Here is a 13475-nt window from a genome sequence, read left to right as displayed (position 1 = left end):
GTGACCGCGCGGCACACCGAAGACGAACGATATCGCCCGAAGTTTCTTATCGATCAAAATCTTATCCCTCTAGTCGCGTGCTAAGACGCGACTTTTATCTGGCGATATCGCGGGCAATCACCACCGCAAAAAAGGCGAAACTACTCTTTTCCTACGCGACCCCTTCCACCTTTTCATCTCCCTTGTAACTACGGTATTACCAATGCTTGCATCACGCGCCGCTCGTACAAAGTACGCGGTGCATCGTCATGTGAGATAAGAATTTTTTGCGGAATCAAAAGAGCCAGTTTCCCGTATAAAAGCAGAGACCTAAGAATTGTGTTATCCCACAAACCGAAGATGATAGGAACAGTAGTGTTCAGTGCTTTTATCGTTGGATGCCTCGGTGAGTACAAAGGGGTTATTAATTCTTACACATTTGAATATCGAGGATTGGGATTCTATTTTTATATGAAATACGCGCATAGTGCCTAGCAGTGGCGCAGCCAAGGGGGAAGAAGAGGCTTTGTAAAAAGCAAAGAAAGCTGGATTTTATTTTTTAAAGAAACTTTTTATAATCACCTAATGAGTTTTATTAAATTTGCATTAGAAATATTTTTATCCCTGCAACTCGGTTACCCCTAAGATTAAATCCTGCGTGCGCCACTGCGCCTAGTGTATGTAACAGAAAAATAGAATTGAGGAAACGAAATGGAGGGAATGTTTTCAAGATGGCCAATCGATTTAAAGTTTCCAGTGTGTTCTTATTGGAAGCGTCTTTGAGCTCTTGATCTATCTGAAATGCTCAGTGTCGATGCGAGAAGATCTCTCACTGTTTTCGTTTAATATCGCAGGCTCCACCCAGGGGGTTCACCCCCTTCTTCCCGACTCACGGATCGTCGGAGGAGTCGCGGTTAACATAGCTCAATATCCGTTCCAAATGAGCCTGCAAACTAGCAGCCACATCTGCGGTGCCTCGGTGATCAGTAGCAAATGGGTCATCACTGCAGCTCACTGCGTGGGGTAATAACGCAAATGCGTAAAGTTAACAGTACCGTAGACCTTGCGAGCAACGGTTGCCCGGTTCGTGCATGCTGTACTTTTGGACGGAAAACTAATAGCTCCAATTTCAATCAAACAATACTAGTCACAACTGTTCTCTAGAAAATATTAATTAGCAGATGATTCGGGGAATCCCGTTCGTCACGCGGGATTTTCGTTATTAGCCAATATGTCCTGGCTGCCGCGATATTTTCACTTTCGCCCGTCGAATAATTCCACTACGCGAGGGGAGAGATAGAATATCATGGCGCTGTCATGCGGATCGCCCCGGCGTTTTCGCGCAATAAAATGTTCAGTGGCTGATCACGATAATAGTTGTGAAAGCCATCGCGATATTAAATCGGCTTTGCGGAACGCATTCCGGGTTGCTCGCTATCCTGCAATAACAATAAGGCCGTCAAATAGCGTGTGCATATTTTGGAAAGCAAACAGACACCGTTTTGATTGCGTCCGACGCGTATTACCGAGCCGGGGCGTCGCTGACATTTTGATATACCGTCGATTACAGATCGCCTGCCGACCGATACAACCTGCGAGCCGGCAGCAGCAATATTAACCAAGGGGTTCGTTACGGCGTAAAGAGAATCATTCGACATCCCAACTACGACCAACGCACCACCGACTTTGACGTCGCGCTTCTCGAGGTAAGTGGAACGTAGCAATAAGCGGGAGTGACCCTAAACCTTCTGATTCGAGCAGTATCCTCGGCGTCGTATAATAGAAATGTCGAGCCAATTCTCGTGAAGCTTGGAAAATTCAGAAAAGACAATTTCGAGTATCTACTCCATCGAATCCGTGACTGGTCTCAAAGGCATTGATATCTGATCGAGGCAACGTTGATTAGAAATAGTACCACGAGAATCTGTTTCCAGATCGATGGAGAGATCAAGCTGGGCGGCAATGTGAAAGCCGTGCAATTGACCAATGCCGAGCCTGCTTCTGGAAAGCTGGTTGACATCACCGGCTGGGGTACACTCAAGGTAAGTCCATGACTGTGTTCTACATACATCTAACCCTAATAGAACATGCATCACTAGTGGGACTGTCACGAATATTCGAATAATTTAAGTATTCGAATACCAGAGAATTCGAATTTAAGTATTCGAATAACAGAGAATTCGAATTTAAGTATTCGAATTTAAGTATTCGAATAACAGAGGATTCGAATTTAAGTATTCGAATAACAGAGAATTCGAATTTAAGTATTCGAATACCAGAGAACTCGAATTTAAGTATTCGAATAACAGAGCATTCGAATTTAAGTATTCAAATACCAGAGAATTCGAATTTAAGTATTCGAATACCAGAGAATTCGAATTTAAGTATTCGAATAACAGAGAATTCGAATTTAAGTATTCGAATAACAGAGAATTCGAATTTAAGTATTCGAATACCAGAGTATAAATTTACCAAAGATTAATAAAGTTCCATATTTATCGTGTGAAAAACAAATAATTGTAAAAGCCAATATGAAAGGAATTTTACGGTAAAGTATGGACAAATATTTCATGTTCAGATTCTTATTTAGTATAATCCGAAATTCGAGCACTCGGAATATTCGAATAGCCGGATAATTATATCCCTAATCACTACGGAAAAGTTTGGGCCAGTTCAGCGATACAATATTATTGATAATTTCACGGTTCCAGTAATACTTACTCCCTCGATTCTTCTCCATCATTCTTATCAAAAGCTTCCTTAATCAAACTTTAAAGCAGGCACAGAAAGAATAGAACATCGACAGTGTACTGAATCTACCACGATCCCTGAGAACATACCTCATTGCCAGTTAGTGAACCGTCAAAAGTCATTACTTATATTTTAATCGTAGCAGAGCGATGTTCAAGCATTTGCAACGCCACCCCAGAACCATATTTCAGCGCGAGGCACGTCCGAGCGCTATCGAGACGCTCCCAACAGTCGCGTAATCTGTTTTACATGAAAGATCCATTTCTCAAAATTCCGTTTTAACGGCCGTGTTGCAGGAGGGCGGATCAGTCTCGCCTGTTCTCATGAAAGTGTCGGTGCCCGTCGTGGACAGGAAGAAGTGCCAGAGCGTTTACGGAAAATTGAACCACATAACCGACAGGATGATATGCGCTGGATACACCGAGGGTGGCAAGGACTCCTGCCAGGGTGACTCCGGTGGCCCTCTAACTTCCAATGGTGTCCTCTTCGGCATCGTGTCCTGGGGCTACGGTTGCGCTCGGCCCGTCTACCCCGGTGTTTACACGAACGTGGCTAATCTCCGCTCGTGGATCAAGCAGAACAGCGGAATTTAAATCGCGCAAGTTTGGAGGGTAGGGGGAGGACTTCGCCGACATTCCTGTACTTTAATGAAAATCACACAAAATTTTGTAAAGTTGTAATCTTTCGGTAAAACATTATACGAATTATAATTAAAATATAGATTATCGCAAAGAAACAAGAATACCTACTTTATTGTGCACGCAAAGGATTATCATTTGAATTGGGCATAGATACAGTAGGGGACAGCGGGGACAAACGTAACGGCGTCATGAAAGTAACACACCCTCTCTCCTCTTCCACAAACATTTCCAAAACGTTTGCTTTACACAGTTACATATGTGTAATGTCTCTTTTATTTTACTGAGTGACGCTGAGCAGTAACACAAATCGTATACTGTGGGCAAACTAAAATTGTTACTTAGATCATTCAAGTAAGTATTTTCTATTTTGTTTTTTTTTTTGTTAATATTCATAGTTAAACTATAGATATTAAACCAATTATTTGCTAGAGCGTTCTTAGATAATGTCTTTAGAAGTTCCTGTACTTGATTTCAACAAGTCTTGTATAATTTGTATGTTATAACAGTTCTATTCTGAAAAACATGGCTGGGGACAAAAGTAACAAGTCACTATGGAGATGAAAGTAACATGTTACTTGGGCGAGCAAAATAGCATACAGGCTAGGAATTCTTCAGATGATAATCTTCAGTGAAAGCTGTTCGAGAGAGAAGTGGATCAATGTCTAGATTTTAAGGGTTAGTCCCACGAAGACTGCACCATGGGTGATCTTCACTACGTATGTCATAATTTTAATTCGGAGTTAAAATTTATTTGTTTTCATTGTTACTTAAAATATATGTATTTAAATGTTTTTTTATATTTTTTGTATACTAAAAAATCCTATTTTGCGTTGGAAGAAGTATTTTACTTAATTCTCCTGAAAATAATTAGTGTTACTTTCGCCCCCACCGTATGTTACTTTCGTCCTACCTCTGCAGGACAAAAGTAACAATGACAGTCACTGCGGAAAACTGTCATAACTCTTTGACTACTTATCGCGTAAAGCTGAATCTGGGCTCAAATGATAGACCAAGAAACATAGTATTTTAAGGCATAATTATCATTTTTATATCTATAAAAGGTAATTGTAAGCTAGGTCAAATGTAAACAACGTTACTTTTGTCCCCGCTCTCCCCTACGTTTGGGGAAAGTGGACAAGATCAATGTACGGAGACAGAGTGACAGCTAAAACAGTTTGTTTAATCCCCAAACACTCTTCCCTCCGCCTTACTCTGGTTCCGAAGACCTAAAACTTTCTCCAATAGTTCACCCGGTTGGACATCTCGATCCAGATCGCCGTTCTATTGAAACTTCCCTGCCTTTCGATTTCCTGTTCTGTTCTCAACTGTTGTAAAATATATTTTAGTCATTCCTTACGGAAGTTCAGTCTAATTGCGAGCACTGGAGCAAAGGGAGTATACTAAACTAGAGTTTCGACTGTCGAAGTGTCTCCCACATCGAATGCCCATTGAACTATCACTTCGTCCAATGGCATTGATAAGAAAGCACCACTCTCCCGAGCTGCGGATCAATAGCAAGTGTATACCGTAATTAACGGGAAGTCGTGAGGGAACAAAGTACGTACAAGAAATACGTTTCACCAATGTACACTCGATCGATCGATTCTAAATTGTGCCAAATCGAGTGCGTGACTAATCTTGACACGATTCTTCCATTATCTCGGTCTCGATAGGATATCGCTAATCACGATCTACCTCGCACACTCTCGCGCTCCGCGACGAAACTTTTGTACCCGAGAAAGTTTTCCCCGCGCCGCATCGGGCCGCACGAAAATGTATTCCGGGTACCCTTTGAAGTTCACGCGGCAAGACACGTTTGACAGCGGCTAATGATCGATAACGGTGCTTATCGGCTGGAAAACTTGGCCCCACGTGCATCCACCCTTCCCAGCCCACTTGCAGTCCCAACAATTTCACAGACCGGTCATTCTTCTCTGCTAATTCACGCCGAGATGTCTACGAAAATACTGCTGCTGCCCTGCATCCTCCTCTCTGGAGGTGAGTTCTGTACAATCTTACTCATCGAAACAGTCGACTTTCTCGCGCAACTAAGGTGAATCTCCCAATTTCTGCTCATTTAAGAGGTAACTCGTCACAAAGAAGTTATAAAAATCTTGTTTGTGATGAAAATTTGCAGAGTAATTGATTAATTCCTTAATAATAAATCAACCAATTCAAAAACTATTTAAGAAATATATTTCAAGATGTTTAACTATTAGCAATTTGTAATTAAATATATAATGCTCTAAATTTCTGCTCACGAAAAATAGCGATGTACGTATTGATCCAAGCTCGTGCAACACTCGCGTAAAAGTGTAAATAATTTAGAATTATCTTCCTGCGACTGTAGTACAAACGTAACTCATATAATAATAAGAAAAATACGAAATGATCAGAAATGGGGACACGAGCAGAAATTGTGACATTCACCTGAATATTCGCAATCTTCCATAGCCCTCGCGTCCAGCAACATCAAGCACGCGAACATAACTGAGTACCCGTACCACGTAAGTCGAAACGAATTACGCCGATCAAAATCCAATTACGAAACGGAGGGACCCGAGTTTGATGAGTTCGTTTGTAACCCAGGTATCCATCGAGAAAGACGGATGCCACGTGTGCAGCGGCGCGCTGGTGCACGAGTCCTGGGTGATAACCGCGGCGTCCTGCGTTTTCGGGCGAGTATCGCCGCCGTAAATTATGCGGCTCTGTACAAATTGCACGAGCGGGAGCAAGGCGGAGAATAACGAAACCGTAATTGCTTACAGCGCCCGGCCGTCCACGGTGCTTGTGCGTGCGCGCACCTCCGCCCTCTCCTCGGGCGGAGATGAATTGGAAGTGTGCAACGTTGTTGTACACGAGGATTTTGATAAATACGTCCTGCTCAATGACATCGCACTAATAAAGGTACGTGTACCCGCGCTGGAGCGTCGCTTTTAAACCGGGAGGGGTGGGGGGTGTGCGCGGCGGCTAAAAGCGCGTTTGTTTCGGGGCCACTTTATTCTCGCGCACCCTCCTTTCCGCGGGCGGAACGTTTATCACCGCGGGTTACACGGCCGGAAATTTTATTACAGTTTTTACGGTTCGATACAGTGAACCGGGCCACGACACAATCGTTATAGACGGCAATTCCGCCGAATGCTCGTACGTCTTCCGAAGGGACGTATTAATGGGAGCTGGCGTTGAAATATTAATAATTTGTTTTATGGGGGACGTCGGGAGTGTACAGGTTTTTTCGCGGGGGAAGAAATTTAATGATCGCGGAGCGATGATATATTAAGACGTATCGAGTGATCCGCGCGACGATAATTCCTCTGACGATCGTCGTCGTTGAACAGGGAAACGCGAAACGAGGAACATCCCTGTGGGCAGAATTAGGCAGCTGTCTGGGAGCGTAAAGTCGACGAGGGGCGCAAAATGGTGTTTTCATTATTAGCAGTTTTTAAAATAAAATTTTAAATGGAATATTACAAGCTGTACTATAAATGATTAAGCTGCGAATACAAAATTCACAGTAGGTAATCAAAAAGCTGAAATAAACAGAGGGCGCGATTTGGCAAGTTCGCCTAGAGCGCAGAAAACGCTCGAGCCAGGCCTCTGTGGGGTGGCTAGAAGGTGTGCGGCTTGGTAAGAGTGAGTTGTTATATATAATGTATTTCGTCTGGATTTAGTTGAAAGTTCCCGCGCAGTTCGGCGCGGAATTGCTACCAATTGGAATACCGGAAAAGGAGGACTGGAAGCTCGATGATGGAACGATGTGTTTCGTGACGGGCTGGAAGCACAATCTGGTGAGTGCTATTTCTGTTATTAACAATTCCCGAAAGCGTTGTCGTTTTATCTGAAATCGAGCGAGAGCCGACGACGCCACCGCGAGTCGTTTTGCGTTTAATCAGAGGTTTTTTATCAATTTGCCGCGACGTATTTATTAAGCTTTCACGTGTATAAACCAAAACATATTGCGGAAACCAGGCGCGTTGTCGGTAGCGTATCATGGTGGAGAATTATTTCCAAACTGTCCATTTTATACGAGGTAGTAATTATCTTTCTGTGTCATCGCGCCGTCGTTAAACGCAAGCCCGTTCGCTAAATATTCACTTTCGTCGTCGTATCTGATCCAATCCCGGTTCTGATACGAGGCTTCTATACCCAGAAGCGGGAAACAAATTTGTTCGTATTTTTTATGATTGTCAGTTTTCAATTGTTAAGTAACTTCCATTGTTTTCCAAGTTAGTCGAATGGTTGTTAAAAAGGAGTTTTTAACAAAATTACTGTCTACGTATATTCACAAATTATCCTGAATTCTGAGTTTAACGCTGTAGCGACACTTCCGAGTCCGCCACTAGATGGCGTCGCGGCCGATCCCACTCTCTCGCAAGTTGTCGCGCATCTACTCCATTCCTGTATATACCCGTTTCATCCTACCTTCTAACATCCCCGCGTGTAAGACAGAGTCTGCTATGTAAGCATTTACTGATTTTTTCCTCCGTGCGTTAATATAAGACTGTTAGCTATACGTTGGCATTTATTTTCAATTTTTGTTCTCTTTTATATTCTTTATGCGACAACTGCTGTCATAGACTGAGGTATTATAAGTTACGAAGGCTCTCGTACAAGTAATAAGAATATTATACACTGTTAGGCATTTTGTTTTATGTTCATTCTGCCAAAGATTTATTTAAAAGTATGCACTACTAGCGTCCCCCGTCTCGGCTTCGCCCGAGATATTAGCATGACGGATTCATGTTTATTAGAATTAATATCTTTTAAGGAAATTAAGTATTTTGAAAGGAAAGCTTAATTTCTTCATAATATTTCGGAAAACTTGGGAGATTTATTTTCCCTCCAGCGCAACACATACCAGGCGCTTCTTTGTTCCGTGTTAACCTTTAGAGGGTCAGGCTGGCCAGTATAGTGACCACCTAAAAATTTTGATACTTTGTCGGCCATTTTGGTGGCATATATGCACAAATTTTAAGTCAATAAAATTTACAATTGCAATGAAAAAATCCCGGCCCTCTAAAGCTTAATAACGCGTTTTTTAGACATGCTACATAGCCTATGTCCGTCCTCGAGTATCCAGGAAAAAGTGTCAAAATTTTAGGAAGATCGGTTCAATAGGTCTTGACTTTTGCGCGAACATAAAAATAGGCTCTCTCTTTATATAATAGTATAGATGATTTGAAATAAACACTTTTAAAAAAAAGTATTTACTGGTGAGTTTATTATTGTATGTTTCTAGACAATAAACATCTGTTTTAAAAAAACAGAAGCTTTTACTGGTGACTCTACTAGCCAGACCCAGGACGAAACGCACCTTCCTCTTCTCTCCTTACCATCTTATCTACCAACCATACTTCTGCCGCCGCCAAAACACGTTATATTACCAACACCCATATTTATCACATTGTTTAAACTGCAGACAGCGAACTACCAAATCAAATCGAGTAACTGATAAAAGGTCTGAGCAAAGACCCCACCTTAACATTCCCCACGGAACAAGTGCACCCTTCCTCGAAATCTCATAACGAAACAGGTAGAAAATAGAAACACTTATTGATCTTTCAGGGTGGCCCAGGTGAGACTCAGCTTTCAGTGACAGCCGTGCCGATGGTGGATCAGAATACCTGCATCTCGACGATGCCCTGCTACCAGCCAGTGTTCGAGAGGATGCTTTGCGCGGGAAACATGACCCAGGGGGTGGAGACGTGTCAGGTAAGATGAAGACAAGGGAACGTTAGCTCGGGAGGCGCGGAAGGGGTGAGGGGGTTTGTGTGGATTCGCGACCCGCGACAAGCCTGCGACACCTAAGATCCTGAAGCGTCTGTTAAGGAGATATCCCTCGACCTCGTCGCGCGTCACGCCACTCGATGTAGGCGGGAGGGTGGCTCCCCGAGTCTCGTATACACCGTTGCTTGTGAGCTCCGATGTCAGACGCCAGCCGTTTCCGGAACAATGCAGGACTTGACTGCCAAAAACGCTCCGCTAATGTATTTGACGTGCACGTGAATGAGAAGTTGCACGGACTCAAGGTTTGGCAGCTCGACGACCAACAAGACTGATGACTCTGTTCAGTCTGCGAAGGGAGGGGATGAAAGTGGAACAATAGGGATGTGGCCAGTGGCGGATTTAACAGGGCGGCCGATGAGCAGTTGCCCCTGCCCCTAGGGCCCTATCCTTAAAAAAAAATTATGATTTTATCCAAACTATATTTTTTTCTGTGTTATTTACACTGAGCACGTTTTCAGTAAACTACCGCTTTATCTTCTCGAAAAAGGGCCCCTGCTCAAAAGGCCCCCTAGGGCCCTGTGCCTATGATAAAATTATGATTTTATCCAAGCACTATATTTTTTTTTCTGTCCACTTACCCCATTTTAATAAACTACCTCCTCATTTTCCCGAAAAAATGGGCCCCTCAGAACGTTGGCCACCTGGGACTTTTCTCTCAAATCCGCCACTGGGTGTGGCAGGTCACGAGAACCTTGATTAAAATTCAAGTATAACGCTCAGAAACTGTGGCTCCACGTACAGCCGTTCGATCCATTTCAAACAACAAATGAAGGAGCAATCAACGGCTGTCTGTCTGGAGCATTATGCATTCGACCTTTACGGGACTCTTTCCATCAAGCCCTCACTGTTCGATTCGCGAAAGTTTCACGAATTCCATCAGCCCCAATCGTATAGTATTTATTATCCAGCAGCCGTTCGTTAAGGAAAATTCAATTGCATTTTATTTAAGCGGGAGGTATCGCCTTTGTCTGCGTGAATAATGAAACGCGTTAAAAGGCCAGCTCTCCTGGCAGGGGCGCGGAAAAGTGCGTGGAGGGAGCAAATTACGGGGCTCGTTAACGCGATCCCGATTGTCTTTTATGCACGCGAGCCACCTGTACTTGGCCGTACAATTAAGCGGCAATTCGACGTCTCGCCGAAACGCACACGCGGCCAATTTGCCCGCTGATTGCGCCCGATGCGCGAACAATGCCACGCACTCGACACGAGCACGCAATTTCAGGCCAGCTCTCCTCGTCGCCCGCAATCTAACATCAAAATGATAAATTAAAGGACCCCCGTCCCCGGTGAATTTTATCGTCTCTCCCTCGAAAAAGCGGGCAAACACGGCCGAGGCGTGAAATTTATATCGACGATAATTAACGCGTAAAACGAACGGCAAACAGTTGACACGCTTTCAATCAATGAATATTCGGCGCAACTTAAATCATCGTCGATCCACTCGCGAATCCCTGTCGTTTTAGCATTCGCTGTACACGCTCCTGGAAACGCTGTACTTCCTCGTTGATTCCAGCAGCGAAAAGAATATTAGGCGACGGTGCTCTGTGGAGTGAATCTAGAGCACGGGCCAGGATGAAATTTTATATGCGCCTGGACTATCCGAGTTCTATTCTGAAAGTTATAACGAGTTACAAAGAACGCACGAAATGTTTACAGCGGGTGGTGCGCTTAAATCCATTGGATTTCCGTTCCGGGTTCGCTCGAAGTTCTCGCGCTAGTCTTGCCCAGATTAATGGCGCCTCCGCGAGAATGGATACGCAATGGCTGCGGAATTATTTAAGCGCCGGCTAATATTTTCCAATTAGAGCGATGCTGCCCGATAATATATGTGCTGCGCGGACTATATCACGCCCCTTGTTTTCTGCTCTAGATTCAGCGGCGACACGCGATTAAAAATCGCAGCTGCCCGCGCGGAATATCGATCTCGGGGGGTATAAGGGACTGAATGAGTATCTTGCTTTTGTAGCGGGCTCTGCTTTTGCGAAACGGTGTTTGGAAACTCTTAACGAGGCCCAGTCAATCACAGGGGTAGTTGACGAAACCATAATACCGATATTTGCCGTCGCTTCGTTTCTCTGGCTCGAGCGTGCCAACGGTTTGCTGAGAGCGGGCACAAAAGGCGCGGCGCGTTATAAGCAACATTTGAATACGGCCGACTGAATAGAAACTGAACATTATTCACCGAGTATAATAGAAAATTGTCACAAAGCGCAGAGATTTCTACAAGCTCCGTCGTTATAATAATAACAATAAATTCGCCGGGCCGATACAAAGAGCGATATCTTTCGGTCGGTTCTCCGCTCGCGATAGATTCCACCTCGCCTTCTTTTTTCCAATCCCCGCAAGGACATACAATCCCGCGAAAAGTTTCGTACCTGCCTTTCTAAAGTAGATAAACGCGAAACGCTGCGATCGCTCGATTTCTGAATAGGCACTGTTCGAGGGAGGGGGCGGGACTAATTGAAATTTTTCATTGAAATTCAAATCTATTCGAAATAAGCGACAGCCGTTGAGGGACTTCAAAAGTGCAACGTTCGATTTCTTAGGCTAGCGATATACAGATCTACAAAAGACAGGTGTTTAAATAGAGCTTGATGATTAATCCAATTATCAATCAACAGTCATTTTGTGCTCAGTTCGAGAACATTTACGGACAGATCCGAAGCTCCGAAGAGTAATCTGCTTTTTGAATCGGAGGGATATGGAACTCGAACATTCCTGACAACAAATCCTGCGGCGAAAAGTAGCTCGGTGAATACTCCAGTCTAGCGGAAACGATTTCGTAGAAAAGAAGCGCTCCTATCTGAATAGCGTTGTGATAACGTGATAGCCCAATTAGTGTTAGTTCCCGCGTCTGCAGTATGTTGCTCCACTCTCTTTCCGAATCAGCGATGCATTAGCAAATCAGCGGCCAGGCGGCTCCAACTAATCACTGAAACTGTCAACCCTCGTCTCCTTGCAGGGTGATCCAGGTGCGCCGCTGATGGAAGGCCAGACGCTGATTGGCGTTCTATCCTATGGATTAGGGTGTAAAACTATGATACATCCGGGCGTGTACACTCGTGTCAGCAGTTACCTACCATGGATCTCGGCGAATTCCGGCATCCGCTCTACATGAGATGGTATTCGCGGAACTACAATGTCAACATCGCTAACACCCGCCGGGAACACGCTGCGCGCCGGTCTAAACCCCCGCCGTGCCGCACGAGCGTGGCAGAGAACTTTCTGCTCGTTCGCGTTCCCTCGGAGCGGCGGAACGTTTCTGTAACTTTATAAATTTGTCGAACGTTGCAAAAGGGTTTTATGGAAATACAACGAAGCTGGCAAAGGAGAATTTCTCCCCTTGTGCGCGCACGAATGATTTCCCGCGGCATATTGCTCCCGCCATTTCACTTTTCTTCGTGCAATTCGCTCTTTATCCAGGCTACCTCCCGGCAGCAACCGAGAATTTTAAAGGATTTCTACCTCCTCTCCTCCTCGCTCGGAAAGATATTACAATGACAGCGAAGGGATGATCGAGACGGTGGAAAGTGTTGGAGACTCGACGGAGTAAGCTGTGTCCCTTTGGCAATGGATTCTGACGTTTCTTTAGGATTTCAGCTGGCTTCGTTCGGGAATCTGAAGACGTACCTTCTAAATCTACGATCGATCACTAATTTTATTTATATCCTCCGCTCCTACAGACACCTCTACTACACACCCTTCCTCATCTCCACCTTCAAGTTTCATTCCGCAAGAGCACCGCGAATATCATCGCTAATTCATCTCACCTTTTATGAAACCTCCGGCGAATTTAAGCGCTGATAATGAAATCGGTATGCTTATCTATCATCGAGCCAGGTAATTAGCCGCGCACTCGGACTGGAACTTTATAACCACCGATGTAACTTGTTTCTCGATTCGAAAACGAGCAGAGAGGCCAATTATTTCCGCGCCGTCCCGCCCCGGCTCGTTCATTAGCGAGCTAATAGTATTTTTGCTCGCTAAACGCGCGGATAAATATCTGATACCTCCGATGAGAAATAACTGCCTCAATTACGGCGCCACTTGTTACGTTCATACATTAGAACCGCGGCCGGCTCATTATCGATCCGCCTACTTTGCAGCGTTTAAATAAACGAGCAACGCTGAAAACCGACCCCGTCGCCGGCTGACATTTATACCGCTCCGAAATGTAACGATAACGTCCGGCGTTATTAACGACCGCACGGCCGTGTGAAATATTAAAAAGGAATCCACCGACGGGCATAGGTGGCGGCTCTGCATAGTATAAGTCCGTGCAGTCGGTCCAATTAAAACCGCGAAGCAGGCGGCGCG

At 44.5% G+C, this 13475-nt stretch overlaps 2 protein-coding genes across 3 annotated transcripts in view; both read left to right on the top strand.

Moving 5' to 3' along the window:
- LOC143366758 (trypsin-1-like) overlaps positions 1-3483 on the top strand; it is a 356002-nt gene extending 352519 nt beyond the window's left edge. The window contains exons 1-5 of one of the 2 annotated variants that reach the window (XM_076808112.1): positions 226-385; positions 834-1002; positions 1550-1685; positions 1914-2021; positions 3027-3483. In XM_076808112.1, the coding sequence (XP_076664227.1) occupies positions 340-385; positions 834-1002; positions 1550-1685; positions 1914-2021; positions 3027-3323 (756 nt within the window). In that variant the 5' untranslated portion in view covers positions 226-339 and the 3' untranslated portion in view covers positions 3324-3483. Of the gene's footprint in view, positions 1-225; positions 386-833; positions 1003-1549; positions 1686-1913; positions 2022-3026 lie in introns of those variants that run through there. The other variant, XM_076808114.1, reaches the window with a different exon arrangement.
- A 1010-nt stretch (positions 3484-4493) lies between these two features.
- Positions 4494-12649, top strand: LOC143366754 (trypsin-1). Its single transcript, XM_076808100.1, has 7 exons — positions 4494-5369; positions 5826-5878; positions 5961-6049; positions 6140-6278; positions 7043-7159; positions 8937-9083; positions 12121-12649. The coding sequence occupies exons 1-7, from the start codon at positions 5201-5203 to the stop codon at positions 12274-12276; spliced, it is 870 nt and encodes a 289-aa protein (XP_076664215.1). The 5' UTR covers positions 4494-5200; the 3' UTR covers positions 12277-12649.
- Positions 12650-13475: the final 826 nt, after the last annotated feature.

Source organism: Andrena cerasifolii, chromosome 3 (assembly GCF_050908995.1).
Source record: "Andrena cerasifolii isolate SP2316 chromosome 3, iyAndCera1_principal, whole genome shotgun sequence".
Lineage (NCBI taxonomy): Eukaryota > Metazoa > Arthropoda > Insecta > Hymenoptera > Andrenidae > Andrena > Andrena cerasifolii.
This window is presented reverse-complemented; position numbering and strand designations above follow the sequence as displayed.

Bases quoted from the DNA above. Each gene is read 5' to 3' on its own strand.
- LOC143366754 (XM_076808100.1), top strand. From the start codon at position 5,201: ATGATCGATAACGGTGCTTATCGGCTGGAAAACTTGGCCCCACGTGCA. The intron at 5,370-5,825 runs GTGAGTTCTGTA...AATCTTCCATAG, and splicing joins CTGCATCCTCCTCTCTGGAG to CCCTCGCGTCCAGCAACATC. The intron at 9,084-12,120 runs GTAAGATGAAGA...GTCTCCTTGCAG, and splicing joins AGGGGGTGGAGACGTGTCAG to GGTGATCCAGGTGCGCCGCT.